Below are 18,417 nucleotides of genomic sequence, written 5' to 3' on the forward strand. Positions count from 1 at the left end.
TCATCCCAGGCTGGAGGGGGAGAGTCCACCCCCTGTGAGATGGGTGCTGGGTTCTTCCCATGCATCCCAGGGCCAGCGGGCCAACAGGAACAAGGGACCTAAGGGGCGGGCTGGAGAACTTGTCTGTAAAAGGGGGTGGGGCGCAGTGCTGTGTTGGTCTGTTCTAGATGGGAGGAGGTACGGAGGGGCTTCTCCTGGCTCTGGAGGTAGGCACATTCTCCTTGGGGCTGTCGGAGGGACCAGAGCATCCGCAGGTGTGAGGTGTTGAAGAGACCCCCCCTCTCCGCCCTCCTGGCCACCTGTTTTCTTCTCTTGCCTCACCCTCTGCTGGTTGGGCTGACCCAATCCCAAGGAAGAGAAGTGATAGTGGGCAATTCATGCCCCAAGAATGCCTGTCCTCTCTCTGAGCAACTCCCAGCATGGGCAAAGAGAAGACCCACATCAACATTATGGTCATCGACCACGTGGATTCGAGCAAGTCCACCATGACAGGGCATCTCATCTACAAATGTGGTGGCATTGACAAGAGGACCATCGACAGGTTTGAGAAGGAGACTTCAGAGGTGAGGCTGCTCTGCCTGCGCCTCCCCACCCCCCTCCTTCCTAGCCTTGGATTCCCTAGGAGGGACTCCTCCTGGTGGGGGTGGTGAACACTCACCTTCGCTGAGCACCTGCTGGGCTGGTAGGTGCTTTCCCTCTCAATCATGCCAGGCAGGTGCTGTGGTTGCCATCTTCCAGGTGAGACAAATGAGGCTCAGAAGGGTTAAATAACTTACCTGAGGATGGTGCCAAGATTTAAATCCCAGTGTGACACAGATGCCATGCCATATCTCAGGAGCTAAAGCTGCCATTTAGAAGCAGGGAAAGGATTTATTTTCCATGCATCTACCATGGACCTTAGGGTAGCCCCCATGGATACAGTGTTAAGGGCAAGCAAGCCTTGCCCCCCAGAAACTCCTGGCCACGCACCCTTCCATCACACAGTAAGCTCTGTAACAGCATGGGTGTTGTAGGAACCCAGGTCATGGACAATGAACATGTTTAGAGAAGCCTTGAAGGACTCCCAAAGGAAGGGATCTCCTCTGAGCCTTGGGGAAATGGGGTAGGTGTTTGTGACCACAAGGAGATTGGAACAGCAGGGGTAGAGCATCTGAGATAGAGAGTCATTGCCTGGTAGGACAGGAGACATGGGCCTTGAATGTCCTGCCAAAGAGCCTGGTCACTTTCCCTGCAGCAACTAAAGGATTTTAGGCTTGGGAGTGATGGGAATCAGGCAAGATCTTTTTAGGAAGAGCACACTGCTGCAGCATGGGAAGAACAGGCTAAAGGGCCCAATGCTAGGGGCTGGGAAGCAGGTCGGGAGGTTGTTGCCATCGACCACAGGAGTGAGGACGGTGGCCTGGGCTCAGGCAGCAGCAATGGGCATGGAGAGTAATGGGTGGAACCCAAGGATGTGGAAATGGGGAATCCACAGAACTTGGGAGTTAGCTGTAGAGGAGGGGGTAAGGGAAGAAGAAGAGTTGAGGGTGGCTTCCAAGTTTCCAGCTTTGGCAATTGGAAGGTCAGTGACTACCAGCAGCAGAGCTGATCTGGAGTCTGAACAGGTCTGCTCTAGACGTGGGAAATCTGAGGTGTCCACGGGGCTTTCTGTGCTCACATCCAGGAGGGCAGCTGAATATTGAAGTCTGGAGCTCAAGACGGAAACCCAGGCTAGAGACGAAACCATGGGAGTGAGCTGGAAAGGGTGAGGGACAGAGCCCTGAGATGGGCAGAGCAAGAGCCCATGCAGGGGAAGAAGAAGGGAGAGCCAGGGAGGGGAGTGAGAGATCTTAGAGTTGGTGAACCATCAGACAAGACCGGAGTAGTCTGTAGAACCAGCTGCTGCAGAGATAGAAATAGGACAGAGGAGAAAAAGCAACAGGTCATAAATCAGTGCCATCAGCTGGCTTCCTCGGATACAGTCAGAATTGTTGTGGGGGCGCTTATGTGACAGGGGCTGCCAAGGAAATCATTAGAACCATGAGAAAGAGACTGGTCCATAGCCAATATGGTAGAAGCCTAGCCATTTGTTATGGAAAAACAAATGAATTGATGTGGTTCTCAAACTTTCGGGTCTCAGGAACCCTCTGCATTCTTAAAGGCACCCCAATGAGTTTGTTTATGTAAATTAGATCTATATATTTATGATATTCAAAATTGAAACTGAGGTTTAAAAATGCTTCATTCGCTTAAAAATAGTAGTAATAAACTTCTTATATTAATGTAAATGTGACACTTTTTTATGTATGAAAAATAACTGTTTTTCAAAAAAAGAATCTTGGGAGGGTGACATTTTTGCTGATATCTTTAATGTCTGGCTTAATAGAAGACAGCTGGATTCTCATCTGTTTCTGCAATCAACCTGTTGTGATTTCACTTGTCATTTAGCCTCTAGAAAATACCACTGCACAAAGATGAGAAAATGAGAGAGGGAAAAGGCAAATAATGTCTTAACATTATTAAAACAGTTTTGACCATGCAAACCCTAAAAGGTTTGGGCGTCCCTGACCACTCTTTGATAGCTGCTTATCTAATGGACTTCATAAAATAGAAGTTCCTACAGTAGCATAAGTTAGGACACGTGGGTTCTATTTCTATCTTTCAAACTAATTAGCTTTCTTAAGGAAGCCACCTGGTCTCCAATCTTTCCTTTTCTCCACTCTTCCCTCTAATTAGAGCCAAAATGAACAGATGCTCAGGAACCCGGAGCTGGCAAGTGGTAGCGTATACCCGAGACCAGCATGTTAACTTGAATATGCTACCAGCTTCTGGTAGCCTTTTACCAGGGCTGAAAGCAGCTCAAATTCCCCAGGCTGCCATGGTTAATCATCAGTCATAGATACCACTTAACTAACATAGGGTAGGGGTTAAGATTTTGAACTTGAGTCTGATGCTTTGCGGTTCAAATCCTGACGCCGCCGTTGTTTATTAATCCTATGATCTTGGGTGAGTCAGTTAATTTCTCTGTTTCTTCATCTGCAAGATAAGGGTAATACTTCACTAAGTTGTGAGATTAAATGAGCTAACCCACGTTAAGTGCTTAAAACAGCTCCAAGTTCAGGGTCAGCATTACTTACGTGTTTGCGATTACTGATGTGAGGGCTTGCTGACCTTGTGCCAGGTCCGCATGCCTGCCTAGGCACTTTATCATTTGGCCCTGGGTCACTGTGACTCTCAAACCAGCTCTGAAAGAGAAACTTAATTATACAAGTAATAAATTCTATTGTTTGAAAAATTCAAAGTTCTCTCCGTACACTGCCCTGTTCCCATCCCTTTGACTCTCAACTCATTTTGGAACTTCCTTCTTGGTTGATGGGGCAGCTTTGGATCTAGGGGTGACCCTGGGCCTTTCCCTCTTATTCCAGACCCAGGTGGGAAAGGCTCTTTAAAGTATGCATGGGTGCTGGACAAGCTGCAGGCAGAGTGGGGACGTGGCAAAACCATTGACATCTCCTGTGGAAGTTTGAGACCAGAAAATTCTACATCACCATCATCAATGCCCAAGGTCACCATGACTCCATCAAGAACATGATCACAGGCACCTCTGTCATCTTGGCTCTGAGTCGTCTTGGCTGTGCTTCAGGGATGGGCAGTGTCAACTTGGCTCTGCTTCAGGGGTGGGCAGTGAGTGTCCCTGGCCAAGTCTGAGTTGGGCCTTCTCCCCTCTGTCACTTGGGCCAGGCAGACTGTGCTGTGCTGATTATGGCAAGTGCTGTAGGTGAATTTGAGTCTGACATTTCCAAGAATGGGCAGACCCATGAGCATGTACTCCTGGCTTACACGCTGAGTGTGAAGCAGCTCATTGTGGCAGTGGATAAAATGGACATCATGGAGCCTCCTTATAGTAGCGCACGCTTTAAGGAGATCAGCAAGGAGGTGCACGCCTATATCAAGAATATCGGTTACAACTCTGAAGCTGTTGCCTTTGTGCCCATCTCAGGCTGGTATGGGGACAACATGATAGAACCCAGCACCAAGGTGAGAACTGACTGGCATGGGATTAATCAAATGCAACCTTCCCACTCAAATCTCTGAGTGTCTTTGAGAATTTATAGCATGCTAATGGGCCAATCACTGTGAATGATCCCCATTTTACATTACTCAAGACTACACAACTAGTAAGCATAGAGCTGCATTGTGCAATGTAGCATTTAGTTACATGGGGTTATTAAGTTTATTTTTTTTAAAGATTTTATTTATTTATTTGAGAGTGAGTGAGAGAACACAAGTGGGGGAGGGGAGGGATGGAGGAGAGGGAGAAGCAGACTCCCCACTGAGCAGGGAGCCTGATGCAGGGCTTGATCCCAGGACCTTGGAATTATGACCTGAGCTGAAGGCAGACAATTAACTGAGCCACTAGATATTAACTTTAATAATTTAAGTAGCATAAAATCATTTCAGTTCCTTAGTTGTATTAGCTGTATTTCAAGGGCCGCACAACCACATGTGGCTGCCATATTGGACAGTGAAGTTACAAAATATTTCCATCATTGCAGAAAGTTCTGTTGAGCAGTCCTGGCAAAGTATAGAATTCTAGTCCATGCTCACAGCATCTACTTCTCTAGGCAAGTTGGAAAGTGTCAGGACAATATAAGTGTGTCTAAGATAGAGTCACTGTGCTCATGGATCCCAGAGTCTAGCAGGGTTTAAAATTATTAAATGAGTGTCTCCCTACAAAGGAAGTCTATCTCCGGCATCAGACCTGGGGTCAAACCCCAGCGTTCTCCCTTGCCCACAATAAGGAATTAATATTCTTTTTTTTTAAAGATTATATTTATTTATTTGACAGAGAGAGAGATCACAAGTAGGCAGAGAGGCAGGCAGAGAGAGAGGAGAGGAGGAAGCAGGCTCCCTGCTGAGCAGAGAGCCCGATGCGGGACTCGATCCCAGGACCCTGAGATCATGACCTGAGCCGAAGGCAGCGGCTTAACCCACTGAGCCACCCAGGCGCCCCAGGAATTAATATTCTTAATATTAATTCCTAATGGACTCACTTCATGGGACTGTGAGAATTAAATGAGATCAGCTCATGCATCCAGTTAGTGCTCAAATACTAGCTGCTATCCCTTACTACTTTACCGCCTAAAGCCTACCTTTTCCACAACTGTCTTGAGGGTTCTTAGCTTTTTCTTCCACGTTTACATAGCATAATCTTTTTCTGAAGATAAAAGTAATGTCTAACATTTTTACAATGACCCTTTCATGCAGATATGAAGCATAAACTCCATGGCCTATAGATAACCTAGTTTTCATGCAGTTCTTTCTAGATATCCACAGCTGGACTAAAACTGTATGTAATTTTCTATAAAACTCCTTATTTTTTAAAATTTCCTTTGAATACTTAGTGGGTGTTTTATGTTGTAGATCACAGAGGTGCATTAGACTGTGTGGTCATACCCTTTATTAAGGGAAAACGGTATTGAGAGATTACTATGTGCCACACACCAGACTAAACACTTTACATGCATATAACCCCGTAAAGAAGGCATTTTATTCCCATGTAAAATAAGAGAACTTGGACACAGTGTAGTTAACTAGTAGCCCAAGGTCACCAGCTTCTAAGAATATTGTTTCTAGTTTTATTAAAAACTGCCATAAACATCTTCATAAATAAATCCTTGCATGTGTCTTCAACTTAATTAGAATAAGTTTCTAGTGAAACAAAGGGTAGGCATTATCTTCAAGTCTTCTGACACATACTGCCCAGTTGTGCTTAGGAGAGATTAGAGTTATCACTGGGCAGTGTGTTTCTTTGGGTGGTAAATTGATATTTGCATACTGGACACTGTCCTTGGTGCTGAAGGTGTGGTAGCAAACAAGATGACACGGTGCTGGGACACTAATGGTCTTCTGGGGATGGTGGTAATGCAGTGGATGATGACAAGTGCTAAGAAAAAGGTAAGGGTGAGGGAGGCATGGTATGATCTTTTCCTCTATATTGGGTGGTGAAGGGGGCGGTGGGGGGCTCTTCTAAGCAACAGTAGAACTAAAACCTGAAGCTCTGATGCCCATTTCCTCATTTCCTAAGTATTACCACATAGTTCAGCTAGTGAAATAGGGGATTTCATTCTTTGTACCTTTGGGTATTTATTAGACATCTAGTATGTTCTAAAGGATTTTATTTATTCATCTGACAGAGAGAGAGTGTGTACGTGCTTAGGCACGGGGAGAGGCAGAGGAAGAAGGAGAAGTAAGCTCCCCCTTGAACAGGAAGCCTGATGTGGGGCTTGATCCCAGGGTCATGACTGAACTGAAGGCAGATACTTAAACCGTCTGAGCCACCCAGGTGCCATATCTAGTATGTTCTAGATGCTAAAAGAACAAAACATGCAGTCAGTGGACTGGATAGTAGATTTAGGGTTTAGCATCCACTTCCAAGAAATACCTGTGACATCAGAGACCTCAGTTTTCCCATTTTTAAGATGGGGATAATGCTGACCTCATAGACTTAGTTAGGCCTCTGAGTTGGCATAGAGCTAAGTTAGTTCCTAAGTTCCTCAAACTAACAGAAGAGCTTATCTTCATCGATGAGACTGGTGTTTGAGCGGGAAGTTGGCCCATAGAAAGGCGTCAACTGGAATCCCAGTTAATTGATCCATATCTGAAGGCAAAGATGATATCTCTGGTGAGCTTTGGCCAAGGTTTTTAGAGAAGCAAATATGGTATCTACTTAAAAGGCCTGTATACAATGAACTGTCATCCTTAAGGTCATCCTTCTAGAAGGACTTATGCTCAATAATGCTGCCCTTGCCTAAGATGTTGGGGAATAACTAGTCTTTAGAAGGTATAAATGTTAGAGATTTGAGTCTTGTTTGTATTCTCATTCCTGAGTCTTACTTAACTGTACTGCATGTTTTCTCTGCTCCTCCTGTATAACAAGCAGATGAAATGAGACCCAAGGGCTAATCAGATTCAAGGAATCTCTACTTCCTAAAAATATTGGCTCAAGTGGGGAGCAACACCTGTAAGATTTAGAGTAATGGCCACCATTTAGTGGGTGTATAGTACATGTCGAACATTGTGCTTGGTGGATTGTGTGTGGTCTTTTGTGCCTTTACTTGAGCCTGCAAGGTAAGTGGTGATATCTGTTTCATAGATGAGGAAGCTGAAGCTCAGAATGTATTAAAAATTGCTTGAGGTCCCATGTTTAATACATGTTGGCACCTGGAACAGGCTCCCTCAAGCTAAGCAAGCTGCACATTTGGTGGCTTTTTCAGAGTCCTGGTTTAAAGGCTGGAAGATCATCATGAAGGAAGGAAACATGGTGGGCATGACACTGCTAGAAACACTGGACTCCATCATGCACCCTGCCCAGCCACAGATAAGCCCCTGTGGCTGCCTCTGTAGGATGTATACAAGATTGGGGGTGAGTATATGTTATATGGGGGTGCTTGGGGTTGGGAGCTCACTAAAGTCTGGCTGCTGACAGCTCTGGTTGCTTTGTCCCCCCGACCCCCAGGCATCAGCACCTTGCCCATGATGTGGGTGGAAACAGGCTTCCTCAAGCCAGGCATGGTGGTGACCTTTGCCCTCTGCAGCATCACCACAGAGGTCAAGTGTGTAAAGATGCACCACGAGGCCCTGGCTGAGGTCCTGCCTGGAGATAATGTGGGCTTCAATGTGAGGAATGTGTCAGTGAAGGACATCGGGCAGGGCTACGTTGTGGGAGACAGTAAGAATGACCCACCCTTGGAAGTAGTGAGGTTCATCTCCCAGGTGAGGAGGCCCATTTAAGGGGTGTCACCTGAGATAGTCACACTGTCCTATGAGCAGAATGATTCACTGGGTCATTCAGGAAGTGGGCACTGACCGGCAGTGTAGGTAGAGTCAGACTGTCCAGGTTAGAATCCTGACTATAACTTCTTTGTCACTTTGCCCTTAAACAAAACAATGCAGGTCAATGGTCTTGTTCATTTCCACAGTATGGTCTTAAAGACTTAAAGTAGTCAGTTTCAAATCAGGTGGATTAGAATCACCTGGGATGCAACTCAAAAATGCAGATTCCTAACATTTTCCCCAGTGGTTCCAGGGAGTGATTTGGTAGACATGGGTGGAAACTGGGAATCTGTATGTTAGAGCTCTCGGGTGTTTCTTTGGCCCAGAGTTAGAATGTGGAGGCTGTTCTGAATGCAACACCTGGCACATTCTTGCTTCTGAAGGTGGAGGCTGGCACTATCTCGCAGTGAGTTTGGGAGCATTACACAAGGTGATGATAGGTAAAACAGCTGACCTCGGGCCAACGGGTCACCTAACAAGTTAGTTAGTTGCTACTGTAATGCATTTTTCTAAATGGCCGGGAAAAGTAGTACATAAATAACATGTATGTGTGTGGGTTTTAGTATCACTCATCCCCAGCTCCGCCACTTCCTGCTATTTCATCATGGGTAAATTATCCAGGCCCTGTGCTAAGCCAATTAAATTAGAATGCATGAGACACGCTTAGCACAGAACTTGGTATACTCTACAAATGTTCAAATGCTCACTGTAATTTAAAGTGTGTCCAAGATGGGACACCTGGGTGGCTCAGTCAGTTGAGCATCTGCCTTCAGCTCAGGTCATGATCCCAGGGTCCTGGGGTCTAGAGTCCCATATCAGCAGGAAGCCTGCTTCTCTCTTTGCCTGCCTCTTCTGCTGGTGCACTTGTTCACTTTCTCACAGATAGATAGATAGATACATACATACATACATAGCGTTCAAGGTGCCTGACCTCTTAGCTGGTTAGGACTACCTCGCCTGGAGGATGCTGGGCTGACACCCTCCCAGCTCCCATCCCACCGTGGGTTCCAGATGATCACTCTCAACCACCCCGGCAGCATGGCAGCTGGCTGCTCACCAGTTCTGGACTGCCACATGGCTCACATTTGCAGACCTAAGGGAGAAGACTGACCGGTGCTCGGGCAAGAAGCTGGAAGACAATCCCAAAGCCCTGAAGTCTGGGGACTCGGCCATCATTCAGGTGATTCCAGGAAAGACCGTGTGTAGAAAGCTTCTCAGAGTACCTGCCCCTTGGTAAGCACCTTAGACAGCACTTGGGTCCTAGGAGCTAACTCTTCCTCCTCCTGGAGCCGGGGAACCAACGTGTCACTCCCAAGCCAGGTTGCAGAACCTGGTCAGAAGGACCAGAGTTCCAGATTAGAAAGGGGAAAAAAATAAAGAAAAAAAAGGAAAGTGGCTTGCCTAGGGTGACACAGCAAGGCAGGGCCACTTTAGAGACTTGTTACTCAAAGTGTGGTCAGTGGACCAGCAGTGCGGGCATCCCCTGGGAGTGGGTTAGAAGTGGAGAACCTCAGGCACCATCCAGACCTGCTGAATTCAAATCTTCAGTTTCACAAGATCCCCAGGTAACTGGGATGCACATCAGTTTGAGAAACCCTGATTTAGAGGAAGTTAATAAAGCAGAAATTAGTAAGGATTTTTCTTTTTCCTTCTTATTCAGTGTAGTGGTTTTCAAACCTGGTGATTATCCAGGTTTGAAAACCTGGTGAACCCTATTAAACCCAGAGGCTCAGACCCCGAGAGATTCAGCTGGTCAAGGCTGCAGCCTAAGAATCTGTTTCAAGTATATTATGCATGGCTAGGTTTGAACAATTAACTTAGAATATTCTGAATTCAAATATATAGGGAGTAGGCAATTTTACCTAGTGCCTGCTCTGTGCTAGAAGATATTTGTAAACAAACAAGTCCTTGCCATCAGGGCCTCCCAGTTAATGGAGAAGGGGGTGAATTTCAAAAGGCTAATTTTAGAGGCGGGCCACAGAAGTTGCCACATTAATCTTGCAAAGCTGGTTAGTTCTTTCTACTTCTGCCAAAAATACTATGAGGTTGAAGCCAGACACCAAAGCCTTGCCCTCCATAACCTGAAATCAGAGGAGCATTCAAGAACCTCTAGGAGAAGCAATTGCCAGGTTCACAGTTGAATGTATATGAGATCCATCATATGGGTGGTTGCGATGGGCACAGAGAAGGTGCTAGCTGCTTGGAGGCTGGGAGTATTAGCATTAGCAGGCGGTGGGTGCACTAAAAGCAAAGTTTTCCCTGTGACCTTTACATATGGAAGTAGGACAGTCCAGTGGCTAAAAATGTAAGTACTGGTGTGAGACTTTCTGGGTTTTCTTTCTTTTTTTTTTTTAAAGATTTTATTTATTCACATTTGACAGAGAGAGAGAGATCACAAGTACACAGAGAGGCAGGCAGAGAGGCAGGCAGAGAGAGGGGGGAAGCAGGCTCCCCGCTGAGCAGAGAGCCCGATGTGGGCCTCAATCCCAGGACCCTGGGATCATGACCTGAGCCAAAGGCAGAGGCTTAACCCTCTGAGCCACCCAGGCGCCCCCTTTCTGGGTTTTCAACCATCACAGCAAAGTGACCTTCTACTTCTTTTCCCTAGTTTCCCCAATTGTAAAATAGATATAATGAGATCTACGAGTTGCTGAAGTTAATGCACTCCTATGTGTAATTCAGAGTATCACTCACTTGACCTCCTGTGCCAGTGTCCTATAGCTCATGCGCTGGTAGTATTCTCCACCTGTTTTTTCATGCCCTGTGTCCTACGTTGCTTCCCTGTGCGTGACATGAGGCAAACAGTAGCTGTTGGGGTCATCAAGGCTGTGGAGAAAAAAGCAGTGACTGGTGGCAAAGTCACCAAGTCTGCCATGAAAGCGGCCAGGAAGTGAGCAGTGAGCCATAGCTGGAAAAGAACAGCTCAAGGAGAAGCCTTAGACTTACTCTTCTCTTGCCTGAATGGTCTTATATCTGCCTTGCTAATGCACTTTTCTTTTTGCTGATGAGTTTGAGGCATGGGAATAAAGCACAGCAAGACTTTTTGCCTCTGCCTCTGCTGACCTTGATGTTGTAAGCAAGGAGGAAGCAGGTGGGGTACTCAGTCTAATGCTGAGGGGGCTCAGTCTAATGCCCTTATCTTCCTTCTGGTGCCTAACTGGTACAAGAACCAGAGAACTAAGGTCACAGGAAGGAACAGGTGTAAAGGGGAAAGTCTAGGGCAGCTTTTGGCCCAGGCCAAGTTCATCAGTTCCTAGATGAACACAAAGAGTCTGGTGTTAAACTGCCTAATTTAAATAGTATCTATGAAAGTTACTGATCCTTCTGTGTGCTATGCTTATCTGTAAAACAGGAAAACAACAGTATCTTCCTCCATGGGGATGCTGAAGTTTGAGTGAACTGGCACCTGCTGGGCATGGTAATCAGCTACTCTTATTCACATGGTGTGGACACCAGAGGCAAGTGAGCACTATTACAGGGAATTTGCGTTGCAGAAAAGTTGAGAGGAAGGGAATGAGCCTGAGATTTATAGGATGAGCTGTTTTATATTTCCTAGGTATATATTTCCCTCATAACTTCAGTTTAACAATTTGAGTTACAAAGTTGCAAGAGGCCATTCAACCCAGATTCCCCGAATCTTATTTACCACTTTTTCCCTGATTTGAAAGTAAGCTGAAGACATGATGGCCATTTACAACACACACTGTAAATCCAACAATATGCTCTGATATAACCAAGGTCAAATAATCAGAATGAAGATACTAAATTAACATGGGTACACCTCTGAAATCTGCAGACTTGATTCAGACTTTGTCAATTATTCCAAAAACATGCTTTATAGCAAAAGAAAATTCAGGATCGTGTGTTGTATTCAGCAGTCTTGTCTCTTTCTTCCAAGTTTTGGAGCAGCCCCTCCCTTGACTCTGTTCCTCCCAGAGGTTTGTTTGAGGCCTGAGATCTCCACCCTGGCTAGTGACTGGCTGCCTGATGGAGGAAGCTCGAAGGTGCAGGAGGAGGTGGATATCTCCTTGCTCTCCTCCATCAGCCCAGCTTTCCAGAAGTTCCTTGCATCCCTACTGGATGAAACCAGAAGAGCCTGAGGGCTTTTACCTCCCCTATAGCAGTGGGAGAAGGGAATTATGACAGAAGCGAGAGGCTTGCCTCCTTTTCTACCAAAGCCCTTTGCCCATTTATTCTTGTTAGAGAAACTGGCAGATTCAATACCAAGATCTCCCCGGGATGTGGGTCCTGCTGCTGAGGATTAGCATAAACCAGAAAGCCCTATTATTGTTTGCCACTGGAGCCTGACAGAGACTAATCTGCAAGCCATTTTTGTGCGTGCAGGATGACTGTTGATTATAAACCATATCTAACACTTTTTGGCGGGGTGGAGGGTAAAGGGTTGCTTGAATATAGTGAGTTTATATTCAGAGTAACACTTCTTGTGGGCGCCTGGGTGGCTCAGTGGGTTAAAGCCTCTGCCTTCGGCTCAGGTCATGATCTCAGGGTCCTGGGATCCAGCGCGTATCTGGCTCTGCTCAGCAGGGAGTCTGCCTCCTTCTCTCTCTGCCTGCCCCTCTGCCTACTTGGGATTTCTCTGTCAAATAAATAGAAACTTAAAAAAAAAAAGTAACCCTTCTTGCGAGCTTAACTTTGTACTCTACACAATTGTCACCACAATCTTCTATAATATAGGTACCCATATTAAAGCCGAGAAAAACCGAGGCTGAACGAGGTCTAATTAGTAATCTGCTCTGGGTCGTGTAGCCAAGACAAGAGCAAACTGTCTCCACAGCTCAGGCCTCTTAAGCCATCCCTGTTCTCACTGTATAAATTCCATTTATTTACAATGTTACCGAATAAATTCTATGCATTACAGTTTGCACAACTGACTTCACGTAGTCCTGGAAGTCTCATCACTCCAAGAACCACAAGGTTCGGAGACTGTGGGAAGGAAGGGCGCCCACGAGACCGGAAGTTCAAGGAAAAGCCGGCTCAGGGAGCTTTAAAGGAGAATTTTTGGAAAGCCCGGGTCCCGGTCGTCCGCTAGGCTGGCTCGCGGTCGTGGGCGGCTGGCAGCAGACGGAGTCCTACGTTACGCCGCGCCGCGCCGCTCCCGCCCCTCTTCCTCCGCCGCAGCTCTCCGGGTATCCGGGGGAAAGAGCCCGCCTCCCGACCCATAAGGCCCTGGGCCGGAAGCTTCACTTTCTCTTCCTGTTCTCCACCATGGCGGTGAGTAGCTGAGGCCTGGGTTTGCTTCCTTTCATCCGCCTTCATCCTCAGCGGACCGAGGCCGCGGGAGCTGCCTCGTCCGCGGCCTGAGAAGAAGGGAGCCCGTAGGGCTGGCCGTGCCGAAACTGGCAGAGCCGTGCGGGCCGAGGGCGCGGAGCTGAACCCTGTGGTTTCCCCTCCCTCCCTCTTATGAGCGGGCTCAGGGCAGCCGCCGGGAAGGCTCAGAAGCTCGGCCCGTCGGCTGCAGGACGGGCGAGGGGAGCGAACGAAGTGGCTGGCACACGGTGTGCAGACCTGTTAACGGTCCCGGGAACTTGAGACTTGCCGGGTGCTAGGGAGCCTAAGCCTGTTGCCTCAGGTTGGGGAAGGCGCTGGCCTCCTGCCGCGGCCGGCGGGCTGCTTCGGAATGGAATGGGGGAGGTCGCACAACCACGTGTTTCCTGTTTCCCCGGCGTTTAAACTCTGTTTGCTCCCCGGTCGGCCGGTTAGTGCGGACGCGCTCCGACACCCTACACGCTGAGCTCCTTGGGGTTCCTCTTCTCCGTGTAGCTTTAACTCCCGATACCTGTCCTAAGTTTCTGTTAACCCGTTCGTTCCGTGCATGGAGGAGGGAAGCCAGTCCCGAGCTGTCTTCTGCCTTGGTGCCTCCCACACAGACACCGTGATACTTTGTAAACTCTTAGGGCTTTGGAAGTAGGTATGCTGTGTATACAGACGCTGGGCTCGCGGCCGTCTGGGGTCGGGTTGTGTGTTGACTGCCCCGCTTCCCTTGTTGCAGCAGGATCAAGGTGAAAAGGAGAACCCCATGCGGGAACTTCGCATCCGCAAGCTCTGCCTCAACATCTGTGTGGGGGAGAGTGGAGACAGACTGACCCGGGCAGCCAAGGTGCTGGAGCAGCTCACAGGCCAGACCCCCGTGTTCTCCAAAGGTGAGTGGTGACAGCTGGGGGAGAGGACCGGAGTCTCGGTATGCCTGCATGTTTACTGATTGACCTGGCGTCCAGCCGCTTTAGTGCCTATTTTGAAAGTGACAGTTGGTGTCCCTTAAAAGCATTACTTTCCTGAGCTACCCAAGAAGTATCTAACTTTCAGGATGGGGTTTGTTCCAGGTTTTTAAGTTAGTAGAGATTAAGGGAGGATTAGTCCCAAGTAGAGATTCTTCCAGGGAAAGTTGGAAAAGTTAGAGATGTTGGGAATGTTGTAAATAGTATTTGGCTTGATATACATTTGGAATTTATAGGTTCCATTAAGGACAGAGCTGTGTACCTGGACGGGCTGCGTTCAGATCCTGGCTCCATCATTTGCTGGTCTGACTTTGGCCTTTTTGGGTCTTAGCTTCCTTATTTATCTAGAGGGGATGATAACACGTAATAAGATTGTGAAGGATCAAACGGATTCTTTGAAGTGCCTGCCATATACAAATTCAGTGTAGACATTAACGTTGTTTTGTTGCTTTTTTTTGTTTTTGAAGTTCCGTTGCTTTATGGTAGTGGAATACGGCAAGTTCTTGGGTTCAGATCCTGTCTTTTATTACCAACTGTGATTTGGGGCAAGTTAACCTCCCAGAACTTCATCTGTAATATGAGGACAACCTTACAGTAATGCTTTAGAGAATCTTAGGTGTTTTCATTAATGTTTTATTTTCTTTAGAACACAGTCATCCTGTTTCTTTCTAGAGGCCTGTTCTGGCTGTGAACTTGGCCCATCCTGAGACTTAGACATTATGACTTCAAGCATTTTTTGATTTTTTAAGATTTTATTTATTTATTTGACAGAGCACAAGCAGGGAGAGTGCAGGGAGAGGGAGAAGCAGGCTCCCTGCTAAGCAGGGAGTCCAAAGTGGGCCTCTATCCCAGGACCCTGGGATCATGACCTGAGCCAAAGATAGATGCTTGACTGACAGGCACCCAAGCGTCCCCTTCGAGCTCTTAATTGCCTAAGTATGACTGAGGACTTGGGAGTTGAAAAATATGTTTTCTATGTTATGGAAGAAACGAGATGTAGGTGACACTGGTTGGAATGCCATCACGTGGGATGTGGGTAGATCTTTAATGTTTCTTGGGAGTTACGGAGATGATGTTCCGGGGAAGAGGTGAGTGCAGTGGGAGTGTGATACCTGACTCCTTGTTTCCCCCTGCCTGCAGCTAGATACACGGTTAGATCCTTTGGTATCAGGAGAAATGAAAAGATTGCTGTCCACTGCACAGTCCGTGGGGCCAAGGCAGAAGAAATCCTGGAGAAGGGTCTAAAGGTGAGACTGATCTCATCCTGGCATCATAATAGAGTGTCGACTTCACAAGTGGATAGGGTATGGTGGTGGTGGTTATACTTCACTACGGTCTTCGGTGCCTTGGCTTTTTAATTTTTAATTTATTATTTTTTAATCTCTAAAGGGTGTTTCCTGCACTCAGCAAGATTTAAACTGTTCTTCATGATTTCTCTGGATTTTTCCATGCCTTTTAGATGTTTGGAAAGTTCTAGGACATCCATCTTTAAGATGTGATTTGGTGTCTTGGGGAAATGATGAGATTCTGTTTAGGATCCATTATACTGAATTGCATCTCTGGGGTCCTGAGTGTTGAGGTCTAAGCTAGTAATGTGGGTTTATTTGAGATGACAATGAGTGTGATTGCTGCATTTTTCTCCTTAGGTTCGAGAGTATGAGTTAAGAAAAAATAACTTCTCTGATACTGGAAACTTTGGCTTTGGGATCCAGGAGCACATCGATCTGGGTATCAAGTATGACCCAAGCATTGGGATCTACGGCCTGGACTTCTATGTGGTACGAATATTTAGTCTTCTCTACTCCTGATCTGTGAGGAGAGTGGGATCTGCTACTCCTTTATTTTGTGCATGCTGCCTTGATGTTGGATCGAAGCCTGGAGTTTTGTCTGCCTTTGTGTTCTGCCCTTTGGGAAGATGTGCCTCATTTGTGGCAGGTGGCAGGATGCAGCACTGAGTAGATAAGCAAGATCCTGCTATCACGAAGCTTATGTCTAGGATCTAGCAAGCACCAGTGTGGCTAATATGTGGAAGAAAGAACTGTTCCACCCACTGAATTGAAAATTGGAGAGTTTGGTGCTGTATGTGGTGTGTGGATTGGCTGTACGGAGGCTGCTCCTTTCCCAGCTCCTTCCCTTAGACCTTGGGGGTAGCGTGTGGTCCATCCAGAGGACGTAGATGTGAGTTGGGTGAGGTGTCTGTCTGCTAAGTCAGGATAGGGATTTCAATGTAGAAATGACCATTTGTGTTACTGCATCATGTTTGCCCAGTTGTAAAGCCATGCAGCAAAAACCGGAAGTCCTGGCTAGTGTGGAACCGAGTCATGGCAGCACCCTCACATAGGGTTTGAGAACAGCAAGCCTTTAAGAAGCACTTTTGAGCTGAAGCAGAAGAGAAGAATAACTATTACTTTGTGCTTCTCAGAATCTTAAGTTTTCTGTAATGTACATATTACAGTAAGCTCCCCCCCCCCCTTTTTTTTTAATGTTACTTTTATAATGTGCTTTGGAGACTGGGGAGCAGTGATGGAGACTCCTTGGCTACTGTTGGAAGTTGGGCAGGGAAGTGGGGGGTAGGTACTGCAGGTTCCAGCCTCCAAAGCAGACCTCTAGTGTTGTATGTTGTCCAGGATGCTGGTAACTGGTTTATTAGACCCTGAGATCATGGGTCTCTTGTTCCGGAAATCATTGGGCCACCAGGTGACTCTTGATGATCAATCTCCAATGTGTGAGTCTTGTCCGTCTACTCTTGACTGTGAGCTGGCTAGGTGACTGTTGGTTATTCCTGGGACAGGTGCTGGGTAGGCCAGGTTTCAGCATCGCAGACAAGAAGCGCAGGACAGGCTGCATTGGGGCCAAACACAGAATCAGCAAAGAGGAGGCCATGCGCTGGTTCCAGCAGAAGGTAAAGCTGATTTATCTCAGGTGAACTGGTGGAATGTGGTGTTGGTGAATGGAGTTGGGATTTGGGGGTGCAAAATCTAGCACCATTTGGTGGGTAGTTTCTTTAAAGATAGAGTATTTGGGCACCTTGGCAAATGTGGGCTTCCAGGGTTGGTGGTTCAGACACCCAAAATCAGGGTTTCTCCCCACCCCCACATACACAGATATCTGGAAGGGGAGGAATAGGTCTTTAATAGGAGCCCCCTTTTCTCAAGGTGTGGTGCAGTTTAGCACAGTGTAGCAATTGTTAAAACTGGCCAGTTTCCTGCTTAGTTCAGAAGGGATGTGGGGTTCAGAGCTGAATTTATGTATCAGATGGGAGTTCTCAAATGTTAGCCATTGATGCCATCTTTGCTGTTGCCTCCTGTTGTGAAAAAATAAAATCTCTTCTCTTTCAGTATGATGGGATCATCCTTCCTGGCAAATAAATTCCCGTTTCTATCCAAAAGGCCAATAAAAACTTTTCAGTGAAATGTATATTACTGTTGTGTGTTCTGTGAAAGGAGCCTGGCCATATTCAAGTCCCTGGACCTCCAGCCACTTAAAGCTTCGATGGGAATAGCTGGTAACGACCCTTTCGTCCTCTGGATGCCAGTGTTTACTGGCAGATCGAAGCGTGAGCTTCGCTGCGTTTCCTGTGCTCCCCACACTCTTGTCGTTAGGCTGTGGCGGTGCGGTAGTCACATGGAAACTCATTGTAGAGGAGGGGAGGGTATGAATATAGCGCTGGGGTTTGAATGTAGCGCTTTGGTTAAAGGTGGGGTACAGTGTTCCCATGTTGCAGGAGGCTCCCTTCTATTTAGTAATTCTGTTCTTCACTAGAGATTATACCAGCACTTGTGTCTGAGGAAGGGAATTTTACAGGCTTCGGTGTGTCATGTTTGGGATTAAATTTTGATTTAACTGTTCAGATTCAGTTTTCCTTTAAAATGAGAATGTATAGGATTGTTGAAGCAAAAATAAGCTTAGAAGAGCATGCTGTTTGAGGCAGATTTCCTGGATTTGATTCCTGTCCTCCTCTTTATCTGCTGTGCTACCTTAAGCAAGTTCATCTCTGCCCCAGTTTCTCATCTGTATCATGGAGGCAAGTGATAGCCCTCAGAAGGTTAAATAGTTTAATACTTACAGAATTCTTAGACTTGTGCCAGGCATGTAGGGCTCAAAAGGGGCTAATTTTGTGGGCTGATTTAGTATATGAGAAATGTTACCCTTAATAGTTAGCTCTTCCTCTGGTGTGAAAGTAAAACTTCTTGTCTTTTCCTTGTCACTGAACCAGTGACATTCAAAAGTCACCACTTCTCTGGCCATTGGACACAGTGCTTGGCTGATGGTTCATAGTTTTCCATTTAGGGTTTACATTTTGAACACTTGTTAATTCAGTTCAATAATTTACTCACTTGTGACTAAGGAGTTCAGTTTTTCTCAA

The 18,417-nt window shown here is 46.7% G+C and overlaps 1 protein-coding gene and 1 pseudogene across 1 annotated transcript; both read left to right on the plus strand.

Annotated features, from left to right (window-relative positions):
- The first annotated feature begins 419 nt into the window (after window positions 1-419).
- On the plus strand, window positions 420-10,709 carry LOC122899085 (annotated as a pseudogene).
- Window positions 10,710-13,017: 2,308 nt separating this feature from the next.
- Window positions 13,018-17,468, plus strand: RPL11 (ribosomal protein L11). The gene is made up of 6 exons (XM_044237420.1): window positions 13,018-13,047; window positions 13,826-13,976; window positions 15,192-15,298; window positions 15,698-15,829; window positions 16,843-16,953; window positions 17,390-17,468. Exons 1-6 carry the CDS (start codon window positions 13,042-13,044, stop codon window positions 17,417-17,419), a joined length of 537 nt encoding a protein of 178 aa, XP_044093355.1. The 5' UTR covers window positions 13,018-13,041; the 3' UTR covers window positions 17,420-17,468.
- The last annotated feature ends 949 nt before the right edge of the window (window positions 17,469-18,417 follow it).

The sequence above is a fragment of the Neovison vison genome, chromosome 2 (assembly GCF_020171115.1).
Source record: "Neovison vison isolate M4711 chromosome 2, ASM_NN_V1, whole genome shotgun sequence".
Lineage (NCBI taxonomy): Eukaryota > Metazoa > Chordata > Mammalia > Carnivora > Mustelidae > Neogale > Neogale vison.

Coding starts and splice junctions, on each gene's coding strand:
- RPL11 (XM_044237420.1), top strand. Junction 15,830..16,842: donor ACGGCCTGGACTTCTATGTG/GTACGAATATTT, acceptor TTCCTGGGACAG/GTGCTGGGTAGGCCAGGTTT. Junction 16,954..17,389: donor TGCGCTGGTTCCAGCAGAAG/GTAAAGCTGATT, acceptor CTTCTCTTTCAG/TATGATGGGATCATCCTTCC.